General features: G+C 41.9%; 2 protein-coding genes across 3 annotated transcripts; one reads left to right on the top strand and one right to left on the bottom strand.

Moving 5' to 3' along the window:
- Positions 1–271: 271 nt before the first annotated feature.
- LOC144268468 (glutathione S-transferase kappa 1-like) lies at positions 272–19353 on the bottom strand. 2 transcript variants are annotated; one of them, XM_077823408.1, is made up of 8 exons: positions 19145–19352; positions 17076–17157; positions 16102–16230; positions 7836–7936; positions 7388–7423; positions 4141–4257; positions 3479–3572; positions 272–1071 (listed from the first exon to the last, which is right to left on the bottom strand). In XM_077823408.1, the coding sequence occupies exons 1-8, from the start codon at positions 19244–19246 to the stop codon at positions 1022–1024; spliced, it is 711 nt and encodes a 236-aa protein (XP_077679534.1). In that variant the 5' UTR covers positions 19247–19352; the 3' UTR covers positions 272–1021. The 2 variants fall into 2 exon arrangements, with proteins under 2 accessions (XP_077679534.1, XP_077679543.1); XM_077823417.1 differs by lacking the exon at positions 7388–7423 and having other exon boundaries at positions 19145–19353.
- Positions 19354–23562: 4209 nt separating this feature from the next.
- Positions 23563–24291, top strand: LOC144266743 (taste receptor type 2 member 4-like). Its single transcript, XM_077820275.1, has 2 exons — positions 23563–23649; positions 23956–24291. Exons 1-2 carry the CDS (start codon positions 23563–23565, stop codon positions 24289–24291), a joined length of 423 nt encoding a protein of 140 aa, XP_077676401.1.
- Positions 24292–24678: the final 387 nt, after the last annotated feature.

The following is a 24678-nucleotide window of genomic DNA, read 5'->3' on the forward strand; positions in this document are numbered from 1 at the left end:
TAGCCCAAACATGCTCAGCCAAGGAAGTGGTGACTCCTAGAGGTGATATGGCAGACAGGTCACTAGGCCACTTGAGATATTGGTCTGTTCTGATATAGAGACCTAGATATTGCTGTATTTGTTCCTTATTTTGTGAGGCACCTAAATCGGGGCTGAGGATTCCACTAGGCCACAGGTATCTAGCTCAAATGTCATTTTTCAGAGTAGAATAAATTGCACTTTGTGGGGGAATAATCAGCCAGTGTGTCCCCACAATGCAAAATGTCCAGGCTAACAATCAGATGAAATTTATTCCAAGTGAGGGATTCAGATAATGAGAGAGAGAGAGAGAGAGAGAGAATTACATTATACAACAACCACATGAGAAGCATTCAAGTGCACAGCAATGCAGGGATAATGAGGCAATGGACTGGCAATATGGGCTGAGCTGCAAGGCACTGACACAGACAGGACTCAAACCCTCCTCTGAGCTCTCAGCCTGAAAACGATTTCCTGCAGCCAGGTCAGGAGAGTTTGAATATATAAAACTTACAGCTGTAGTGCCCCTAGCAGTTCCCACTGATCACCAAATACTGCCCACTTTGGGTAGATTGAGACAAAAACCTGACAAGCATTTACACTTCACAGGGTGAAACAAATTGAGTTGTTCTCAGCAGCGCACTTTCAGACTGCAGACCACTAGTGAGACAAGATTTCAATCACCCTTATCAGCCAGCCAGAGCTCTGCCACTGCCCATGACCCTGTATTAACATTTCACTCACCAAAGTGTCACCACATCCCCAACCTGCCTGGAAAAATCTCTCTGTATGGTGAAAAATCAGTCTCAGTCTATCACAGAGCTCTACCTCAGTAGAACTAGAGTCCCCATTATTCTCCTGACAGAGGATTCCAGGGGAACATCACTGCTCTCCTCCCAGACCCTCTGGGACCCTAGATGCCACGTCTCAGGCATGGATGTTACTGCTTCATTCGAATTTTAGTCACTTATTTTCTGGTTGTTTCATATTGCACCTGGATTTCTCACATCCTGGGTTTTGAAGCTGCAGGAACTGGTCCCAGCCATTTCTCTCCTGTAAGAAAAGCCAACATAAATTAAATCCTGATACTGGGGGTGGGTTGCAGGGTAAGGCTGCCCTTCCTCCTCATGGAATGGGTAATTGTGCTGGAATGGGAATGTAATTAATGGGATGCAGAGCTTTTCACATCTAGGCTACTGGACTCTGCTACCTGACATGTACTGCCCAGCACCAAAGATAAGCTTGAATGTTAAGATCTGGGGGTTAAGGATGGGCTATGGAGTCTGTCATCAAGCCTGGCATCCCTTAGCCAGTTTCCTCCCAGTGCTAGGTCAAAAAGGGATCATGAACTCATTTCCCATGACTGACACGCCACTCCCCAAACACTGCCAAATCTGAGGTTGAAATTCAGTTTCCCTTTTTCTGGCTCATCCAACAGTGGGTAATGCTGTTTTTTTTTTTTTGGTTTTTTTTTTGGTTTTTTTTTTTTTTTTACAGTCACTACAACCTATGCCAGTTCTCTTAATTAAAATCAAAGTTATTTTAGAACAAAAAAGAAAAAGAAATCACAAAACTATAAGCTAAGCAGAATACACATCCAACTGGACTGTCTGCTATGGAAATGGAACTAGAACCCCTCTCGTTTTAGGATTAATGAAGTCCTGGTAGTAGTAGGTCTCCATTGTAATCCTGAATTTGTTCCCTTTCTCCTTGCTAAAATCCATAAACAAGTTTTAGGCTGATTTCCCTTTACTAGGGTAAGTCTAGGATTGAGGTATATTCTTCTGTCAGATTTGAAATGATTTGGACAGGTGGTTCCTCAGCTATTACACCCAACAAATACAGGGTCTCACCTGAGCTCAATTTTTTTTGCCACTTTATACCAAAAATAAACTTTTACTTGACTTAGCTAGCTGCAATTTCCTGTCCAGCACCTACAATTAATTTTCAAAATTCCACCTTAATCAGCTACAGTAGCGTGAGAATGGCACCTTGGAGATGCCGACAGTCTTAAAACAGGACATCAGGTGACTGGGAAGGCTTCAATTTTTTTTATTTTTTTAAAAAGTCTGGATCTTTAGCTGGGGATTTAGTCCATAGTGTGTAGCTGCACCATTCCCCAGCTGAGCATCTGGTCATCAGTCTCCAGACATTCTGCCAGCAGAGGCAGAGCTCAACATGTAACCTCATCACTGGGGAGGGGGCTGGCATGGGGAAAAGGAATATTGCCACCAAAGTGGAGTTAATCAGACAAGCATACCTTCTTTTACAGTGGTAACTAAGGAGGATGTTACACAACTTACCTAGGGAGGTGGTAGAATCTCCTTCCTTAGAAGTTTTTAAGGTCAGGCTTGACAAAGCCCTGGCTGGGATGATTTAATTGGGGATTGGTCCTGCTTTGAGCAGGGGGTTGGACTAGATGACCTCCTGAGGTCCCTTCCAACCCTGGTATTCTATGATTCTATGATTCTAATGTTAAACATTGTAAAGTTAGCTGATCTGATTGATTTGTAACCAAGAGTTTTAGAAGACCTTATCAAGGCGCTCTTTGGTCCACTGATGTTAATTTTTAAGAACCCTAGGAAAACTAGAAATGGACAGAAGTGGAAGAAAGCCACTGTCAGGCCAATCCTTAAAAAGGGTAAATAGGATGATTTGGATAATTAAGGGCTAGTCAGTCTAACAAAGCCCAGGCAAAAATAATGGAGAGTCCGGTCAAACAAATTTTATATAATTCTTGAAAAGATTTCAAGTCTGGTAGATAAAGGTAACTCTGTGGAGATGTGGATTTAGGTAAGACATTTGAATTAATACCACCTGATATTCTGATTCAAACATGAGTGCTACTCAAAATCAATATGGCTCAATGGGTTAAAAGCTGGGTAACTGACAGGTTTCAACATGTAGCTACTAACTGAGACTTAAGTACTTGGAGTGCCTTCACTGGGATCCTTCAGGGATCAGTTCTTGGTATAATGATATTCACTATTATCATCAATGATCTGGAAGAAAATGTAAAATAATTGATAACATGCAGATGATACAAAGATATAGCTCTCCCTTCCCCTGGCCCCAGAGGGAAGGAGATTCTGATTCTCTGAGTATGTCTATACTGCAATTAGACACCCAAGCCTGACCTGTGCCACCTGACTAGGGCTCAGGCTGCAGGGCTGTTTAATTGTGGTGCAGACATTCGGGCTTAGGCTACAGCCCGAGGTCTGGAACCTCCCCCTTTGCAGGTTCCTAGAGCTTGGGCTCCAGTCTGAGCCCGAGTGTCTACACTGTAATTAAACAGCCCCTTAGCCTGAGCCAGCTGGCACATGCCAGCCATGGGTTTTTAATTGCAGTGTAGACATACCCCCAGAGTGTTAATTTGTTTGTCACATTACACATCCCATTAGAGCAGATGGATAATTACCAGGGAGAGAAAATAGAGGGAAATGTTACTAGAAACACTCACCTATAACATTGCCCAGGAGCTCTAAACGATCAGAGCCAAAGAAGAGGTGAGATTCACCATTAACATGGGCCACAACTGCTGGCATTCCAAATGCCTAATGCCCCCATGGAGACAAAACAGGGAGAATCACAAAGAGACGAATAAGCACAAGACCAGTTCTAAGAAAAACTTCTACAAAGAACTGTATCACCTTTCCTCCTCCCTCGCGCTCTCACTTTCTTTTTCCCTTTCCCTTCCTTTCTTCTTTCTCTATCTCAAATCTGGGTCCCATGCACCAAGCCTGAATTCTGCAAAACTCTTATGGCCCTGTCATCCCATGGGACTGAGAGAAAAGGAATCAGAATCAAACCACGCCTTCATGCATGGTAGTGGAGAGCAGTGATCCCAGGCACTACCTCTGGTCTCTGGCATGCCAGTCCCTCGACACCTCCCTTGGAATGGGCCAGGAATCAGACCTGGGTTTCCCAAAAGATAGTTTCCTGCACTAATACTGAGGGTATTGAGCTGGCTTGAAAGATGTGTGTTTAAAATACAAAAAAGTCTGAGAGCAATGGGATCCTTGTGTATTCTGATCTACCCTTTCATCCTGCCTTGACCCACAATATCACTGCTGGGAAAGGAACACACACATCTAACCCCATGTGGCAATGGGAGCTTCTCACCCCATATTTCAGTGCCTCCTCTGTTGTCGCCTTCAGGCGATTCTTCACCTCAGGGGTCGAGGTCATTGCCAGGAGCTTCTGGGCCAGCGCTGAGGGTAACCCAGCCTCCCCTGCAGCCTAAGGAGGCAGACAGACGGAAAATAAGAACAGCCGCTGTTTTCATGATAGTTACATAATAAATTACATGCAGCTTCATTGCTTGAAGATCTGTTGTCACACAATTATTCCTCCTACAACATTTCTCTGGCAGGACGTCTGGCCTACTTTCTCCCACTGCCTGGTTACATCACCTATTCCGAGTGACTTTTGAATATGAAGATGAAGAGATATCACCTCCCAGGCTCAAAATATGCAGCTCTTGTTAGGTGGGCTTTCAATTAGCTAGCAAAAGGGGGAAAGCGAGTTTACACTTAGTTCAAGTTAAGTACTTTCAACATACGAACTAAGACGGATGAAGTGCTGTAGTGGAAAAGAAGATGAAGATGAGTATTAATGTATTAAAAGTGTCAAAACAGTATTGGAAGGAACCTGCCAAACACAGCAAGAGAGGAACGAGGAGTGACACTGCATGACAGAGACCAAACTCAGTAAGCCTAACTGGAAGTTGGTGGGTGATCTTCAGAACTGGAATGTTGGTACAGAAGGGCAACGCATATTCTACTTCATTGGAGACAAAAAGAGGATCCTCATCCCTTGTTCTAGCAGTGAACTTCTCAAACTTCAAATCTGCCATGGTGTGATGCCAACAATCAAAACGTGAGACATAGGGCCCAAAAGTGGGACACCCATATCTTACTGCGTCACAACATAATGTACAGATTATAAAGATCTTTACTATAAAATCTCCCTGTGTCAATGAAAGAACCCCATTTAAAGAAAAAGAAAAAAAAAACAACACAACTTGAACAAATTCTCTCACATGTAACCATAAAGTCCACAAAATGGACCATCAGCAGGGTTGAACCTGGATATTCAGGCCTTGTCTATACAAATAAGCTGCACCAGTTGAATGTAAAGTGGTTTGCAACTCCCTGCTCTGGGGACACTTATTTCATTCTGAGGGTTGCTTATTTCTGTTTAGCTTAAACCTGTTCCCATCAATTAATGCTAACCTGAAAAAAACTGCTCCCAAACCAAAATAAGTATCTAGACAGGGGTTTGCTCCAATTTAGCTACTTTATTTTGAATTCACACCTTATATTAAACTGGTGCAACTTTCTCACATAGTTAAAGCCTCAATTCAACAGCACACAGCTTTATTGCTTGAGCTACAGGAGTAACTGCTAATTACTATGTGGACCAGCCACTAAGAGTGGCCTTGACACATCCTTTCCCATTGGATTTACATTTGCTAGAAAGAAGTAGACTATTGGAGAGCTGATGTACTGAGTTCTAGCTCTGGTCTAAGAGGGAAAAGAGACAGGACAAGCCACAGCACATATACCTAGAACATTTATTCTGAAAGGTAGTGTGACTGTGTGGCTAAGGGCTAGTCTACACTGCCAAGTTTTTTCACCAAAAGGCAGCTTTTGGCGATGAAACAGCAGAGATGCACATACTACAAAGCCACTTTTTGAGACAAATCTCCTCAGTTGCAGCATTTTAATAAAACCACCTAGGTAAGAGTGGTAAGGTTTTTTATCGCCAAAGTGCCAGCGTAAACATCTTGCTTGCTTTTATCGCTGTAATTGGCCTCTGGAGGTGTCCCACAATGCCTGAAGTAACCACTTTGCTCATTGTTTTGAGCTCAGTAGCGCTGCGGGCATGCACCCCTCCCCTTTCAAAGCTCCGTTCTGACAGTCAGCACGCTGTGCTGCTCCGCTCCAGGGAAACAAAGAGCAAATCATTAACATGGAATGTTCCTGCTGTCTCCCACACTAAACACAGAGGCAAGCAGGGTTGGGTGCGTGTCTGTCTGTCCCAGAGCCAGGGAGGGAGGGAGGCAGGGGCTGATGTTGGGTTTTCCCCAGGACTGATTGTTTCTGGTGGCTGTCTGAATTTACGAAACAGCATGAGGAGACACACACACACTCTCCCCTGCTACCCTCCACATTTCAGTTGAAAAGTGACTGGCAATCTGTTAGGATGTCCGTGGAACAATGGGATTGAGAAACCTGCATCAGGTGAGGCACTGCAAACCCTTCCCAAAGCACCCAGCCAGTTGCACGGTGGGATAGCTACCCACAGTGCATTGCTCTCTTGTAATAGTAATAGCAAAAGCTGCTAGTTTGGATGCACTCCAGCGACACAAGGAGCAGAGTGTGGACATGCAACAGAAGTTTAATTAAAGTGCTTTAATAAAAGTGGCATAACTTTTGGTAAAAAACAAACAAACAACTTAGCAGTGTAGACATAGCTTAAGACTTTTAGAGACCTGGATTCTCACGCTAACACTGCCTAAAATAATCTTCTGCAACCTCTCTGCTTTGAGATATACTGATGAAAAGTGCTATATAAGAGTAGTCGTAAAAACAGTGTTTGTAAAATTAAGGTGGGAGCTAATACTTGGCTACCATCTAGGGCTAGAATATGAGATCCTAGTTTGGGATCAAATTGGAACTGTGGCCTTGATTTGTCCTCAAACACAAACCCCAAAACTAATCCTGGTTCAGATCTGAACACTGTCTTCTGCCTATCTCTGCATTATAGCCAGAGATCTAACAAACAGAAGAGGCAGGATGCAGAGAGTGGAACTGAGGAAAAGAAGAACTGACACTATTTCAAAGCAACTTCAAAGAAAGGCATACCAATTGGGGTTTGAGAATGGAGCCCAGCAACACCACCACCACTGCCCCCTCTACAATCTGCCTTCTGAATCAAATTTTAATTCAAGTTAAAAGCCTTTTATAGAAGCAAACCCATTCCCTTCCCTGAGCTCCCTCTTGAACATTGCTCCTGGCTTTATTACTGTTTATTAATTATATTTTAATTGTGTATCCACTGCCTATTCCGGGGCATCCTGCTAGGGAATGCACCAGTACCTAAATATCCACCCTAGGCCTGGCAATAAAATGCACCAAAGTTACTTGGGAAATTACCCCCACATTTCCACAGATTTAGGGTATTGGAGTCACTGACATGGAAGTCACATTTTCCCTAAGGGAATTTCCTGATAACGCCAAATGATCCCTTAAAAAATCCACAGCCAGTGAAAATTATTTGTCTCCATAGACGGTAACCCTAAGACCCACATCCAATAAATCACAACAAATGAATGTAGAAGCAGTAGCGACAGGGAGAAACTTACTGCCAATATACTCTCTGGTTGGGTGATATCTTCATCCTGGTGAGAGCAGGAGGAGGAGTAAATCAAATAGTTAAATGTTTATGAACAAGATGCTGAATCTACAAAGGGAATTTCTCACAGTGACCCTGTTTTCCTGCAGGGATGGAGTCAGAAAAAAAACTCAGCTGAGGACAGGGATCCTATTGGAGAATTTCCCACAGGAAAGAGGAAAAGATCCCATTCACCCAAACTGGAACTGGATTATGTGGACTCTGGAATTAACTATTGGTGCAGCATCCACACACTGAAAGAAACAGAAACTGAAATTGACTTGAAATGTAGTGCTTTCCTTGGATTGGACCATGAACCACAGATTTCAACCCTCCTGCTGACACTACATGGTTGTGGATAGAGGAGGGTCAGGAAGATGGGGAAAGGAGCTGGATTGGGGATATGCAGAAGTACTCACCCGGGACCAGATGCGCATCCAGAGCTCTCTGGACACGGGCTCCAGGAACTGTGGCTGTGTCATATCCACGGCTGTGATAAAGCGCATGGCAGAAAGGCTCCCTAAGTTTGACGTGAAAGACAGAAAGACACATTGAGGAGACATAGGAACAGCATCAACCAATGAAGTCTGCCACTGCCCTGGGAATGTCCCGAAGGAGCAAAAAGGCCATTAATGAAACTCTTGCCAATGTTCATAAGAAGCCTACTTCTGTACGGGATTTTCTTGGGACTGTCCCAAGGAGTTAGCTACTGAAGTCTGCAGCAGGGTCTGAACAGGGAGAGGGTGCTCTAGGAAAGGGACGTAGTTGGGATTCATCTATGGGAATAGCTTGCTGAACACAGTCTGCACTGGTTTCAGATGGAGAGTGGACTCAAAGTTTGTTATGGCCAAAAACATCATGGGCCAAACTTTCAAGAGTTGCTTCCAGGTCTGGGACCTCCAAATTGGAAGTCCAACTAGAGACAAATAGGACCTGATATTCAGAGGTGCTCAACATCCTCAATTCCACTGATTTTAACCAGAACTGTGGGTACTCAGCTTCTCTGCACATTAGGCACTAGCTCACTAATGTATGAACTGCACATGGCAGATTTCAAGTTAAGTGCTAAGAAGTAGCAGTATTAATATCTTGAGCACTAGTTATATTCGTGAATGTCCAATGTACAGTGGCACCAGTCCTTGGGGTCTTAACCCTCTCTATTAGAACAGGTCAAACTATTCATTGCCAGTAATACTTGTTTTGAATTTAGCCCCATTTCTGTTGAGTGACTCATTCAAAAGTCTATCCTGATTCCCACTGATCTATTCATTATTTCTAAATAATCAATAAACTTGATGAAGAATTTTCAGCCTATGGAGGGTTGTTGTAAACCGTTCACTTCAGTCAGTTGCAATTTGTTTCTGGTTGCGTGTGGCTGGTCACCTAAGTCACATGGAATTGGTTCTGCACTCTGCTTTGATGATGGAAACTTTTTTGAAGCAGTAGTATAATAAATAACCAGGGTGAATAAAAAAAATCAATGTTTTTTTTTTTTTTTAAAGTTATTAAATCAGATTTTTTTGATAAACCTTTTTGAGGAAAAAACCCATCTAAAGACTGTTTTAATTAAGAAACAATATAACTCAAAGATATCTCATCATGGAATAGGGAATTATAAATTCTAATTCTATAGTATGAGACAATATATTCATGTAATGTTTAAGAAAAGGTTTGTAAATGAGTTTCATAGTTTATGGATTAGGGACCCAATCTCATGGGGTTCCAGGGGCTTCTGTATAGATTATTTAGGTTAATCTTTCTATCTACCCACTGTGACTCAGTGCTCAGTCTAGACGATACCATCAGAGATGCTGAGTTTTGCAGTTCTCAAACTGTGGATTTGCGTCTCCAGAGATGTTAACAGCAAAAATGTTTTTAAATAAATAAAATATAGAGGGGAGAAATAACAGACCTCAACCCTACTGTCTCTCTGCAAATTTGTGGACACAGAGTCAATCCCTTACCTCTCTCTAAAAGTGCAAAGTTTAAAAAAGTTCAATGAACAGAAGACTGTTGGGGGCGGAATAGACCTGGACAAGGAGAAGAAGCTTGGAGATAAAAGTCAGAAGGGAGGGACAGGCAGTAGAAACAAAAAAAGTGGAACTGTTTGAGCGGCATATTCCAGAAGTCTTGAGGTCTTTCTGAGTGTAGTATTCATTGATTTGAGATCTACCATACCATTCTCTCACTAGAAGGGAAAACCTATAACGGCAGCAGGCCGTAAAAGAGATCCAGTTTGGGAATATTTTAATGAAGTTCCTCTACCTGTGGGTAAGACCGGCATGCGTGCAAAATGCAAACAGTGCAACAAAGAAATACAGGGCCTGGTTGTCAAATGAAACAACATTATGAGAAGTGTTCCTTCTCAGGAGGAAGCTGCTTTGAAGATGATGAAAGGAACATGTCTGAACATGCAGAATCTTCAGGTTGCTAAACTTTTTTATTTCATACTTCTTTCTTAAGGACTGCCTGTCTTCCTTCTGGACTATTCTTAAATTATCATGTTTGAACAAAAAATACAGTTGTTACTCTATGGTACTATCATTTTAGATGCAGTTGTGATAAAAAATAAATAGCTGAAATAGAGAGATCTTCCTTTTACAATTTCACCTTTAAAGTAGTACTGAGTGTCAGTGAATGCAATGGAGTAATACTAAATGAGCAGTATGGTACTAATAATTAAATAACTGCATTGACTCATTTTGTTTAGGAAAATCCATCCTCAACATGCAGGATTCTGAAGACTATCCAACTTCAAGATCACCATCATTTTCTATAGTTTCAGAGTTATCTGCCAATGATAGCGTTTCAGTCACATCATGTATGTCACATAGCCACAGTATATCAACTGTAGCAAAAAGAAAAAAAAAAAAATCATCCAGAAACAACCATAGATAAGTTTGTGATAAGAACCAGCAGTCTACAAAAAGTGGTAATTGATGAAAAAATTGCCCTGTTTGTTTATGCAACAAACTCTCCTTTCCATAAAAAGAAAAGGAGTACTTGTGGCACCTTAGAGACTAACTAATTTATTTGATCTTAAGCTTTCGTGAGCTACAGCTCACTTCATCGGATGCATACTGTGGATACTTTCCACATACTGCACACTTTCCACAGTATGCATCCAATGAAGTGAGCTGTAGCTCACGAAAGCTTATGCTCAAATAAATTGGTTAGTCTCTAAGGTGCCACAAGTACTCCTTTTCTTTTTGCGAATACAGACTAACACGGCTGTTACTCTGAAACCTCTCCTTTCCGTGTGATTGAGAACCCACACTTCAATAACATGGTTCAGTCATTAAGAACAGGATAGAGTACACCCAACAGAGCAGATGTTGCAGGCAAATTGCTGGATAAAGTGTATGAAAGAGAAATTGAGCAGTATGCAAAAGGTCTAGAGGGTAAAATTGTTAACCTGATTCTTGATGGGTGGAGCAATGTCTGCAATGATCCTGTTATATGTGCTTGTGTGACAACAGAAGAAGGGAATGTCTTCCTTACAGAAACAATAGATACATCAGGAAATGCACACACCGCAGAATACTTATGTTAGGATATAGATATTCAGGCCTGTCTGTAAAGGCCTGTACTTTAAGAATTTAGGTGTATTCTTATCACTTGGCTGGTTAGAGGTATAAAAGAAAGAATCAAAATCACTGTCTGCTGGTGTAAGAGCCTTCTCTTACTGTGACAGTCTGAGGCCCTCTTCTTAGGCTAAGGCCTTTGGCTAAGCAGCAGAGGCAGCCGTAAGCTAGGAAGCGAACAGTCACATCCTCACATTCCAAACTAGTCACACTGAAATAAGGTGCTATTGGGCTGTTAGGCACTATCAGGACAGAATTGTATTCCTATCACCTCCAGAGAAAGGGAAGTGCCTAGAAAATGGAAAAGGAAACTTAGTTTGATAGCATCCTGTCTGGCAAGAACTCACTTATCAATAGCTGGGATGTGAAATCCTCACTTCTGTATTGTTTTGTCATTATAGTTCCCACTTTGCTATTGTTTGTCTGTATAATCTCTGTCTGGTTCTGTGATTGTTTCTGTCTGCTGTATAATTAATTTTGTTGGGTGTAATCTAATTATTGTGGTGGGATATAATTAGTTAGCTAATCATGTTACGATATGTTAGGATTGGTTAGTTAAATTTCAGTAGAATGATTGGTAAAGGTATAGCTAAGAATATTACTATATAAATTAGGGGCAAACAGGAAGTAAGTTGGGATTCGAAAATAAGGAAAAAGGAACTTGGATTTAAGCTTGCTGGAAGTTCACCCCAATAAACATTGAATTGTTTGCACCTTCGGACTTCGGGTATTGTTGCTCTCTGTTCATGCGAGAAGGACCAGGGAAGTGCGAGAGTGAAGGAATAAGCTCTCTAACAACTTACAAGTAGCAGCAGTAAAAATTATAACAAACTGTGGAAAAAAAAATTCAAATGTTTAGTACACAGCTTGGTCACAGACAATGCTGCAAATGTATCCAAGATGAGAAGAAATTATTTAGAAGAGAGTCACAAGCTAATAACATACAGTTGCAGTGCTCATCTGATGCACCTCCTAGCCAAAGACTTCAGTGTTCCAGAAATAAAGGCTAATGTAGTTGAAATTGTAAAATACTTCCGTAACAGCCACTTTGCAGCAGCTGCTCTGAAAAAAAAGTGGAAGGAACAAAAAGCTAACTCTCCCACAAGACGTGCGACGGAACTCAGCAGTGGACTGGTTTGAGCACTATATCAAGAACTGGCCTAATCTGATGACAGTTTGTGAACAAAATTGTGAAAAAACAGATGGCACTGTCACAGCCAAAGTTCTCAACACTGGGCTCAAGAGAAATGTCGACCACATGCTGAATATCCTGAAGCCTATTTCTGCAGCCATGAACAAAATGCAGGGAAATTGCTGTTTTATTGCTGATGCTGTAGAAACTGGGAAGGAACAGAGTGAGATCTTAAAAAGAGAAATATGTGAGGACAGAGTTACAATACAGTCCAAGAGAGCTGGCTGTATTTTAAAGAATCTTTATTGAGGTTACAGGGACAAACCATCCTGATGTGTAGAAAGAATAGTAAATATGGCAGGTGACCAGCTTGGCTTAACAGGGAAATCCTTGCTGGTCTTGAACACAAAAAAGAAGCTTACAAGAAGTGGAAGATTGGACAAATGACCAGGGAAGAGTATAAAAATATTGCTCGGGCATGCAGGAGTGAAATCAGGAAGGCCAAATCACACTTGGAGCTGCAGCTAGCAAGAGATGTTAAGAGTAACAAGAAGGGTTTCTTCAGGTATGTTAGCAACAAGAAGGAAGTCAAGGAAAGCGTGGGCCCCTTACTGAATGAGGGAGGCAACCTAGTGACAGAGGATGTGGAAAAAGCTAATGTACTCAATGCTCTTTTTGCCTCTGTCTTCATGGACAAGGTCAGCTCCCAGACTACTGCACTGGTCAGCAGAGCATGGGGAGGAGGTAACCAGCCCTCTGTGGAGAAAGAAGTGGTTTGGGACTATTTAGAAAAGCTGGACGAGCACAAGTCCATGGGGCCGGATGTGCTACATCCGAAAGTGCTAAAGGAGTTGGCGGATGTGATTGCAGAGCCATTGGCCATTATCTTTGAAAACTCATGGCGATCGGGGGAAGTCCCGGACGACTGGAAAAAGGCTAATGTAGTGCCCATCTTTAAAAAAGGGAAGGAGGATGATCCTGGGAACTACAGGCCAGTCAGTCTCACCTCAGTCCCTGGAAAAACCATGGAGCAGGTCCTCAAGGAACCAATTCTGAAGCACTTAGAGGAGGGGAAAGTGATCAGGAACAGTCAGCATGGATTCACCAAGGGCAAGTCATGCCTGACTAATCTAATTGCCTTCTATGACAAGATAACTGGCTCTGTGGATGAGGGAAAAGCAGTGGACGTGGTGTTCCTTGACTTTAGCAAAGCTTTGGACACGGTCTCCCACAGTATTCTTGCCAGCAAGTTAAAGAAGTATGGGCTGGATGAATGGACTATAAGGTGGACAGAAAGCTGGCTAGATTGTCGGGCTCAACAGGCAGTGATCAATGGCTCCATGTCTAGTTGGCAGCCGGTATCAAGTGGAGTGCCCCAAGGGTCGGTCCTGGGGCCGATTTTGTTCAATATCTTCATAAATGATCTGGAGGATGGTGTGGATTGCACCCTCAGCAAGTTTGCAGATGACACTAAACTGGGAGGAGAGGTAGATACGCTGGAGGGTAGGGATAGATTACAGAGGGCCCTAGACAAATTAGAGGATTGGGCCAAAAGAAATCTGAGGAGGTTCAATAAGGACAAGTGCAGAGCCCTGCGCTTAGGATGGAAGAACTCCCTGCACCGCTACAGACTAGGGACCGAACGGCTCGGCAGCAGTTCTGCAGAAAAGGACCTACAGGTTACAGTGGACGAGAAGCTGGATATGAGTCAACAATGTGCCGTTGTTGCCAAGAAGGTCAATGGCATTTTGGGATGTATATGTAGGGGCAATGCCAGCAGATCGAGGGACGTGATCGTTCCCCTCTATTTGACATTGGCGAGGCCTCATCTGGAGTACTGTGTCCAGTTTTGGGCCCCACACTACAAGAAGGATGTGGAAAAATTGGAAAACGCCCAGTGGAGGGCAACAAAAATGAGTAGGGGACTGGAACACATGACTTATGAGGAGAGGCTGAGGGAACTGGGATTGTTTAGTCTGCGGAAGAGAAGAATGAGGGGGGACTGGATAGCTGCTTTCAACTACCTGAAAGGGGGTTCCAAAGAGGATGGATCTACTGATCTCAGTGGTAGCTGATGAGAGAACAAGGAGTAATGGTCTCAAGTTGCAGTGGGGGAGGTTTAGGTTGGATATTAGGAAAAACTTTTTCACTAGGAGGGTGGTGGAACACTGGAATGCGTTACTAGAGAGGTGGTGGAATCTCCTTCCTTATTTTTAAGGTCAGGCTTGACAAAGCCCTGGCTGGGATGATTTAGTTGGGGATTGGTCCTGCTTTGAGTAGGGGGTTGTACTAGATGACCTCCTGAGGTCCCTTCCAACCCTGATATTCTATGATTCTATGATTACAAGCATTAAAAAACAAATGGGACAAGCACTATCCCCAGCTCATTTTCTTGGGAATATTCTCAATACTCGGTACCGGGTCAAACCATAACTGCTGAAGAAGAGGAGTTGGCTATGACATGGCCATCCAGCAATCATCCCTCCAGAATGCCAACTATAATAAACTTCAGAGCTAAGGGTGAAACCATTCAAGAAATATGTTTGCTGATGATGTTTTAAAGAAAGTCACACCAGTGAGCTGGTAGAAGTCACTTAAGCACTTGGATTCAGAGACTGTTGAAGTGATAATCTCATTTTTAACAGCAGTAGCTTCTTCTGCCGGTGTAGAAAGAATATTTTCTTACTTTGGACTAATTCATTCCAAACTGAGAAATCATTTGGGACCTGAAAAAGCAGGAAAGCTTGTTTTTCTTTTACAGATTATGAACAGGAAAATGAAGGTGAAGACGACTAAGTTAGCTGCGGAACCCAATATTTTAAGCTTCTCATGTTGACCTGGTTGACAGTCGATTTAATTTTTGGTTTTTTAAATATTTCATTTAACTGTTTTAGTTAGAAACCATTTTAACAAAAACAAACCTGATTTTAAAAATCTTGACTGTTTAACTAAATTCAAAAATTCATATGTTTGTTTTGTTAAAATATTATATGTGTGCTGTTGAAGAAAAAACCCAGAACACATAACATGGTTGTTTTAGTTAAACAAAACAATTTAAATGCCTGTCTGGTGATGTTCTTCTCCTAATACAGTATGGCAAGAAAATCCTCCAAATATTAATGATTAACTGTTGAATTGGAGATATTTATGAAGTCATTGGGAGGTGAAGTGCTTCAATTATCTTTGGTAAATGAAATAACCAAACAATCATTCATTTTCTGATATAGCTGTAAAACTAATCTGAAAAGTTTTCAAAATAAATCACTTAAAAAATGTATAGTGTGTACCTTCTAAAAATGAAACCTACATCTATCTGAGTTGCGAAGAATATGTATTTAGGTTATAACAACCAACAAGAATGCACTTTTTAATCTTGATTTCTATATAATCGAGCCTTCCTGACTAGTGATTTAAATCAAATCCACCCTGTAAATAACAAAGAACACGCTTTCCTGTATGAATTTTTGACCAAATAATTTTTGTGCTAATATTTTAGATTTTCAGCATTTGTGAATATTGTCATGAATTTCTGGCAGTCATCTGAACAGTCACAAGTAACATGACCCTGTGAATAGGACTGATCTGAACTTACTGCTTTTATTTGCAAAACTATTTGCTATTTTTAAACACAGATCTGTGCCTCATGTAATTCAGTGATGAAAAAAAATATTACCGTGTCAGAGCTTGTGGGCTTGCCTCCTACCCTGAGCTGTTCCCCCTCCCAGCTCTGCCAAAGCACCTTAGTCACAATCTGCAGAAACTCTTATGCTATCCCACTCTCAGCCCTTTCCCGAGTAGGAATTTCCACTCATGCGAAGCTATGCACTGACTTCATACAAATCACAAATGGGGGAAGAAGAAGAGAACATTTAATCTCATTTTCCCCCCTTCAATGTCATGTAAGATTTGGACCCAGAGCTCCTTAAGGTGAAAGGTCAACTCACTGACCAAGCAGCCTCCTCTACTTACCTTTTCTGATAACACTTCCAAAGAAATCCTTGGGGAGCTGCAGTGGGACCTGGTAATATTTTGCCATCCTCTCTATATCCTTCTTCATGTATTCCCCACGTTTGGGCACCATCGCTGGGGGCTGGTTACCTTACAGAAAAGGTGGAATTACAAAATGAAGATTCCAGTTATAATGAGGTAAGCCAGGTCTACACACAAGTTTAAACTAGTCTAACGAAAAGTGTAATTTTATATTGATTTAACAAAACAGTTGCCACTTTGTGTGAGTACACTCTTATATGAGTTTAAAACTGGCTTACTTCAGTTTCACTTGCATCAGTAAATTTGCAGGTGCTAAACTGACATAACCAGTTTTAAACCAATAAGAATGTCCACAAAGGAGTTTGCACCAGCTAAATCAGTTTTTAAAAGATAAATAAACTTTTGGGTACAGTAAAGTGCTGTTCATCATAAAACACTTTACTAAGAAGGATGAGGATCATTATCCTATTTTAAAAGTGAGAAACTGAGGGACAGCAAGATGAAGTGCTTTGCGATTTCAGGCAAATCAAATCTCCAACAGAGCCAGAATCAGAACTCATGACAGAGCCCTCCTGCTAGCATAATTCAGTCTATCGAGCAGCAGTAGCTATGCTTTAGCAGCTTTTGCTGGTGAAACTTTTGTCAGTTGGGGGGGGGGGGGGGGGAGAGGGAGGAGGATGTTTCCTGACCAACAAAAGTGCTAGTGTAGACAAAGCCTTAGACCTCCAAGTAGAATGGAAGGGCTTCAGCAATGCCTGGCTAATGACAGCAGGGAGTCTCAGTGGTCTGTGATATTCCCCATAGAATCCATTTTGGGGTCTGTGGTGAGCTCCCTAACAGCAGTGCCCTGCCAGAGCTCGAGTGCAAGATGGAATCTCCACTCTTTCATAGCCACACTCTGCAGGAGGTTCCAGATGTTCTCTGTTGAGGGTCAGGAGCAGTCGAACACCTACCAGTCTCCTTCATTATGCCTCCAAGGAAAGCAGGACGAAAACGCAACTCAATGCTCCAGTTGTGTCGGTACCGGCAAAGCACCTGCAATGGGACAAATAATAATGGATAAACAACATCTAAGACCTGCAATGAAGCCCAGGGGCCCAGTCTCTGACAGAAGCCAGGATCTGGGCACTGAAATACATCTAGCAGATAAAGCCTAATCTGTCTGAGACCATTAGAAATCAACCTCGGGATCAGCAAGGCACTTCAGATCTTCATGCCAGTGATACTGTGGGGAAGGTTTGTAAATTCCTACAGAGGGACCAGAAATTAAAATATCAAGCAGCCCTAAACCCCTGTGAAATGCACTCCAATGATAGCCATGGAGATAAATGCACCACTGCACCCAGGTTTCTCTCTGGAGCAGGAAGAAGAAATAACACAGCAGATTCATTTCTCTCTTTTAAATCAGGAAAATAACAACATCTCCGCTTTCTTTAAGCACTTCATGAGTATAAATTAGATCTATTTCCTCTGGGCCTGTCTCACAGAACAACTCTGTTTATTGCTGCTCTAATCTATTTAATCCAGGACCAGATGATGATATAGATGCTATAGGACCCAGCTATGGAGTCATGTGATAAAATGAGAATCTCAATTTTCATTTTAAAGAGTGTGTAATGTGATGCCCCAAGTGTGTCACTGGCAGTGGAGACTGAACCCACTATCTATTGCTTGAGATATAACTCTTAGCCTCAGATTGCCTTAATTTTGCCTTGATTTTAATGTCATTTTCATGGTAGCAACATACATGCCACCCAAAGCATCACTAAAGAAAAAAAAAACATCCTGAGATTTTGGAAACACCACCACTGGGCTTGAGAAATCCCTGAAAAACCAGAGGTTAGGCAGGTATGATGTCAATGTGTGTATCCCTAAAGTCACCCTTGTAAGTCTTGTACAAATAGAGTGGGTTGAAATTTCTCATTCTAAACATTGACAAACAAAGGTCATTTTAAAAAAAATGAAAGTTACTGCAATTTTTTTTGTTGCAATTTTCAATTTTTGACAAAAGTGAAAATTTTTTGGTTCTGTTGTTAAAATTTGTTTCCTTGCTCCTTTCTCTTCCTCCCACTTTCATTAGCCAAAATGGAAACAGGAAATAGTTGAGAGAAATGGAGGAAACTGCAAACTAAAAAGTTTGTTTACAACATTTTCAACCAACTACAAATAAAACAAAAACAACAAAGACAACCCCTCCCAAAACCTGGTTCCTCTTCCAAATGTGTAGAATGAAAATTATTGCAAATTAAAAAAAATAGCAGCATTTTCCAGCTAGCTTTAGGCATAAGGTGCAGTAGGTTCCTGATGTTCCTGAAACGGTTTTGATTTCACTGAGTTTCCACGGGGCTCAATTTAGTCCAAAGACCCTGTGTAATTAAGATTAAGATCAGGCTCATAACCTTTGCTCCAGTAATAACTGTAGAACATTAATCTTCTCTGAAGTATAATGAGTAACTTTCTCCCGTGAACAGTCAGCACTCCTCGCTGGCTTTTATCCAGTTGTACTAACTTCGGTTGTTCCAGGCAAGGCAACACAGTCAGCGTGAAGAAAAGGAGGACTTGTGGCACCTTAGAGACTAACCAATTTATTTGAGCATGAGCTTTCCTGAGCTACAGCTCACTTCACAAACACACCTCTGTAAAGAAAACAAGAGCTGGAATCCTGTAGGAAACCAAGTAAGCCAGAGCTGGCCAACAAACCAGCTGTAAGTACACACAGAGGGGAGCTGTGACCTTGCAAACTATTCTTACTACACACACACTTCTGGAGAGAAGCGCAGCGGTGGGGGAGAAATGATCTCCCATTTCTCCAGCAAGGTCCGGACCAGGCCTGCTGCCAGACAGGGAAAATTCCGCAATGACACGGAGGGGAAGCACCTTGGGGCTCGGAGACTCAGGAAACACCGGGGCTTCCTAGGACTTCCACAGGCCTAAAGTCTATTCTTGCCCGCCCCCGCTGCCCTCGTCCCTCTCCCCCTGCGGTTCTCGGTCTGTCTGTCCCCGCATTCGGCTCTCGCCTCACCTCGAACCCGAGCCACGAATACGGAGACACCACGTCGTAGAAGATTTCCACCACTTTCTTGCTGCCGCCAAAGCCTCCCCCTGCTACTGCTGCCGCCGCCATTACCCCGCTCCCCAGGGGCGCCGCTTGCCCGGCTGCGATCCCTCCAGCCCGCTCGCTCCAACCCCGTGGCGGCCTCTGGCCGGGGGGCGCGTATTGGGCCGCGGCACACGGCGTGACACTCACCCCGCCGCGCTGCGGCAGGACGCTGCTGACCCCTGCTGGCCGCTCTCCCCGGGCCCTGAAGCGGTTCCCTTTGCCGCCGGCCCTGCGCGCCTCAGCGCAGAGACTTGGTACCAGGGCTGCTGGGGCCTTCTACTCGCCCGTGGTCCCGGGCAGGGCTCGCCACTGGTTTTGAAGTGGGGGCCACTTTGGCAAAACCCCTTCAATGTGAGAGCCACACGCGGTGGGGCTGAGGGGTTCGGAGTGCGGGAGGGCAGAGGGTGGGGTGCCCGCAGTGGTTTCCCCAGGAATTGAAATGGGAGGGGGGTGTTCGAATTTACAGGTGGGGGTGTCAGGACCCATGAGGGGTGAGGCTGTGAGGGTGAAGGTGGGCGGGGGGTAGGGCACCATAGGAAAAACTGAAAAATGTTTCATGATCATTTTATGAGATTTAACACAAAATTAAAGTTGGCTACTCAAGCCTTCTAAGAAGCACTACCTCTATCTACATCCTTCTTGGTTTCGTGTTACAATTTTGTACAACTCTGTTAATGAACTTCTTGAATGCATTGCATTCATCTTTGGTGGCTTCTCATGTGTCCAGTACTTCCATTCCTTCAACTGATATGCTCATTAGTTCATTCACATGATCAGGCAGAAGGCGACTTCTTTCAGAACACAAAATTCTGTTCAGTGATGAAAAAGAAAGCTCAGCTGTAGCTGTTGTGACTGGGAGTAGCAAGAGATGAACTCCTACTTCTTTCAGCCCAGGACACGGAACACAAAGATCAGGTCGAGCCACTAGTTGAAGTCAAATCTTCATTCATTCGTCGCATGATATTCCACTCTATGTTCAAATTCTCTATTCTGTCCTGATCACATGGCAGTCCCATTGCTGGTAGTGCCTCACTCCACTCAACTGTCAAGTGTTTTAGAGGACAGGCATCTGTAAAAGCTACATAGAAGTTGAGTAGAATCTAGAAATCGCTGTTGTAGATTTTTAAGAATCAAGTCTATGTACTTTTTCAGTTGTCTTAACAAACACTTCTTGTCTTCTTCACTTAAGAATTGAATATAAATGCTTTCATTAGTCAACTTCTGGACTGAAGTCTTTGCTTCTTCCAGTACTTTTTCAATGGATAGCTCTCTGACTGATCCAAAAGTAGCTTCTACCACTGACATCAAGATAAAAGACAGAATGACTTAATACTTGATGCCCATTTGTATCGGTGAATTCATTAGCCATGTATGCAAATTTTTTGAATGTGGTGAGAGAGTTTCTTCACTTTTTCAACTGTTAAGTCTTTTGCACCACATGCTTCTAGCCAGTCAGTTGAGTTTCTGCGGAAAGATAGTGAGCTTTCTGCACGTTGATGCACTCCAGAGGCCTGGTGTTTTGCAGCCTTTTCACGTAGTTTGTCAGCATTGGCTTTGCTGATCGTTTTGACAAACCAAGCTCCTCCACTTTTACCAGTTATAGCATTGGGAAGCTTTCCTTCTTCGCAAGCTTTCTTGCAAGAGGTGCACCAGTAGCCATCTTTTGTAACTTCAATAAATGGGAACACTTTGATCGACAAACATCGGGAAATGCCTTTAGGTTTTGGAGACACTGTTTCTTCAATAGGTAGCTGTATTTGTGCTTCGGGCTGGTCGGCTGTAGATACACCACTTGAACCTTCAGTTGACATGTTGATATATTCTTGGTTCTTGATGTGTTCTTCACCTTGGTTAGTTTTTGAGGCCTTTGAGTGGAAAAATTGTTGTATCGTTTTTTGTCTTTTCATTTTCACTGTGACCTGCAACATACAAAAGAGATATGAATAAAGTAAATGTTTTGTTAGGATAATGCAAATTTAACATAAGGATAATGCAAGTTACACCAAAACACATAACAGGTCTAGATTTCTAAAAAATATATAATTTTTTTTAAAAAAATATATGTAATTTAAATTGACTTTTGAAAAGTAAGCCATCATGGGATAAGAGGGAAGTCCTCTCAGGAACTGAGCCTGACTTCTGCCTCTCCTGTACAAATTCGAAAAGACAGAATGAAAGGCTTTAAAAAAAAGACAATGAAGTCACAGCAAATACAATTGTTTCACTAATTTCAGATATCAGATAGACTTGTCTCAAATGACTCACTCACTAATTCATTGTTTTCATAGCTAGGCTATTGAATTAATTATTATTTCACAAAAGTAAGAGCTATTTGGTATAATATCAGTCCAATTAGATCTGAGCGTAATGCTTAGCTTTCAAACAGAAAGAGGAGAAAATGTGTGTATAAGGAAGCTAACACATTGGATGCATTTGTAACAGAAGATGGCCTTTCATATTCTCTTTAAACAATCCCGTTTTTTGCTATTTCCTATTTACATAGCACGGACAGCAGCCTCGGTGCTATACAATGCACAAAAATAAAGATCGTCCCAGTCTCACCTGGTTACCCAATAAAAGGAAAAGAAAAGGGGATTAGGCCCTGTACCATGTAGCTGAGCTGGACACTGAGCAGACAAAACAAGGCATGAAGCAGATGTCAAGCAGCTCCATGGAAGCTGCTGAATCCAAATCTTACACAGTTCTTACTGTTTCCTTGTGCTTCCCTTGTCTGCATCTGTTTACTCTTATTATATACTGAGACTATAAACTTCTCGGAGCAGGGACTGTCTTTTTGCTGTGTTCTATATAGTGCCTGCCGCAATGGACTATGACTGGGATCAGTAGGTGATACTGCAGTATAAATAATAAATAATATGGCTGGCAATGATTAAAAAATTAATCACAATTAATCATGCAATTAAAAATATTAATCGCACTGTTAAACCATAATAAAATACCATTAATTTAAATATATTTTGATGTTTTGTACATTTTCAAGTATATTTATTTCAGTTACAACACAAAACAAAGTGGATAGTGCTCACTTTGTATTTATTTTTATTACAAATATTTACACTGTAAAAAAGAAACAAAAGAAATAATATTTTTCAATTCACCATATACAAGTACTGTAGTACAATCTCTTTATCATGGAAGTTTTCACTGTAACAGTGTACTTGCACTATATCTGCTCATCATGCTGCTCTAGTGATCATTGAGCAGAAGTAAGAACTGGAGTCTGATCAGTTCTCTCCTTAAACAGTGGAGTGGGAGAGTCAAATCATATAAAACTATTTTAAACAAAGGCTTCCCTGTTGCACCCCTTTTAACTTCTTCCTTGATTTGGCAGCACTACCCCGTGTAGTAAGTGAGGTTCAAGGCTCAGTTGGTGCATGCTAAGTACAGTTTTGCTGCTATTTAGTCATACAATAGTTGTTTAGCACTGATTTCAATACTAAGCCAAAACTGATCAGATTGGAAACGCATGTCTGTCTATACCAACATCGTTTGCTTCTGAGGTCTTTTCCCTCAATTCACCAGTAGTGGCAGGTGAGACCTCTTTCTGACCCTGGAATGCATCAAGTACTGCTGTAGTCCTTGTAAATAAACTTCAAACAATTCCTCTTCTTTAATGAGGATAGGAAAAGTACATTTGTCCGTAAGAGTCTTACCCTTCTCTTTTTCTTTCAGTCAGACATATCTTGTTTCCCTGCTTCTTCACTAACTTGTCCCATTTCAACTACCAAAAATTCTCCTTCTGTCTTCTCCCCATGTTCAACAAATTTTTTTATACAACTCAGTTAAACTAAATGACATTGAACAGACAAAAGAAATCATAAACACCCAAAAAATAGTAACAGCAACAAAGACCTTTGTGAGCACATTGTGAGATCCTTGTTGCAAGCTGCATTCAATACTTCTAAAGTGTCAGTGACAACTGTCTCCTCATCGATCAAGTTTTCTGATCTGCTACTCAGCTGTCTGATTTCCAGAATCCAAACATGCAGTAGCAAAGATAAAGTCATCACGGTTTCATAAAACTAATACATTGTAGAGGAAGCTATTGAAATATATGTGAGCAGAAAGAAATACCAGTAATAGAATCTGCCTAAAATTTGCATCATCCTAAATACAGCTGGCTCTTTTATAATCATCTGAAAATATCCCTAATTTTGTCATCAGCTGTACTGCTGGACTAATATACAAAGACAGAAGGTGAGTGCATGTGCCAACCAAATACCAGCAGATTTGCACTGTAGTTAGCGCTGTTCTCTTGTGCAATTTCTCCTAGAAATTGTGGAAGAGAATTCAGGAGTTTGGTGACTGTGAATTGAAACATGTCTGCTGTGTTTCCTATCCTTGCTCTGATCATTTTAGTGATTGAGTTAATCATGGGGATTATGGGGAATGGATTGATCACATCTGTGATTTGCAGTGACTGGTAGAAAAGCAGAAAAACTGATCTTCTGTGATATGATTCTGGCAAGTCTGGGCATCTCCAGAATTTTTTTCCAGTTCTTAATTATGGTGGAAAGCGTCACCTACCTATACTCTCCAGAGAACTGTAATCTTGCATTTTAAACTCTCTGTCTCTGGTTTGCCACCTGGCTGGTGTCTTCTGTTGAGTGAAGATCACCGCTTTCTCCCAGCTCCTCTTCCTCTGGCTGAAGCAGAGAATAAAAAGCTCATGAGCTCCCTATTTGTGTCCTCAGGCACTTCTGTCCCATTAGTGTGTGTATGAATTGTTCACTTTGGGACTCAAATATGACTTTCTCACTAATCTCCAGCAAACCAGAGAATTGAGCATACCACACCTCTATGTAATTATTTTGCATTTACTGGAACCATTCATTCCCTTCCTCATATTTATGGTTTCAGCCACCTTGTTAATCACTGCTCTGTGGAGACACACCAGACGGATGCAAAGAGAAATTACCAATTTCCAGGACCCCCCCCAGAACAAGGCTCATGTTGGTTCCATTAAGGCTCTGATCTTCACGGTCTTCTACTTTTCATATTGGGTTGCACTGATCTCGTCAGTCATTTACTATTTTCTCTGTCTATGAATAATCCTAGTTCAATATATCAGTAATGGCATCTTATTGTTCTGGACACTCTGTTATCTTGATTTTGCTTAATCCAAAACTGAAACAGGGATCAATAGGGATTCTGAATCTCACAAAATGCCATCTGAAAGAAGAGACTTCATAACTCCCTGCTACTAAGAGGAGAGATTGGGAAATGGAAAGACAAAGCTCTTCCCACAGTTTTTGATATTTCCTTTCCTCCCATCCTAATATTCTATCCCCTTTTCTCGTCTTCATTCAAAGTTTTGCCTCTTCTCAGAGCTCAGAAGGAGAGTTTTTTCCATTCTCTTCCCAGATATGTATTAATTAGCTCCTCCTGAAAGTCAGAGCCAAATGGCTGTAATTGCACACAAGAGTGTCAGGGAC

The sequence above is a fragment of the Eretmochelys imbricata genome, chromosome 1 (assembly GCF_965152235.1).
Source record: "Eretmochelys imbricata isolate rEreImb1 chromosome 1, rEreImb1.hap1, whole genome shotgun sequence".
In the NCBI taxonomy this organism is placed as follows: Eukaryota; Metazoa; Chordata; order Testudines; family Cheloniidae; genus Eretmochelys; species Eretmochelys imbricata.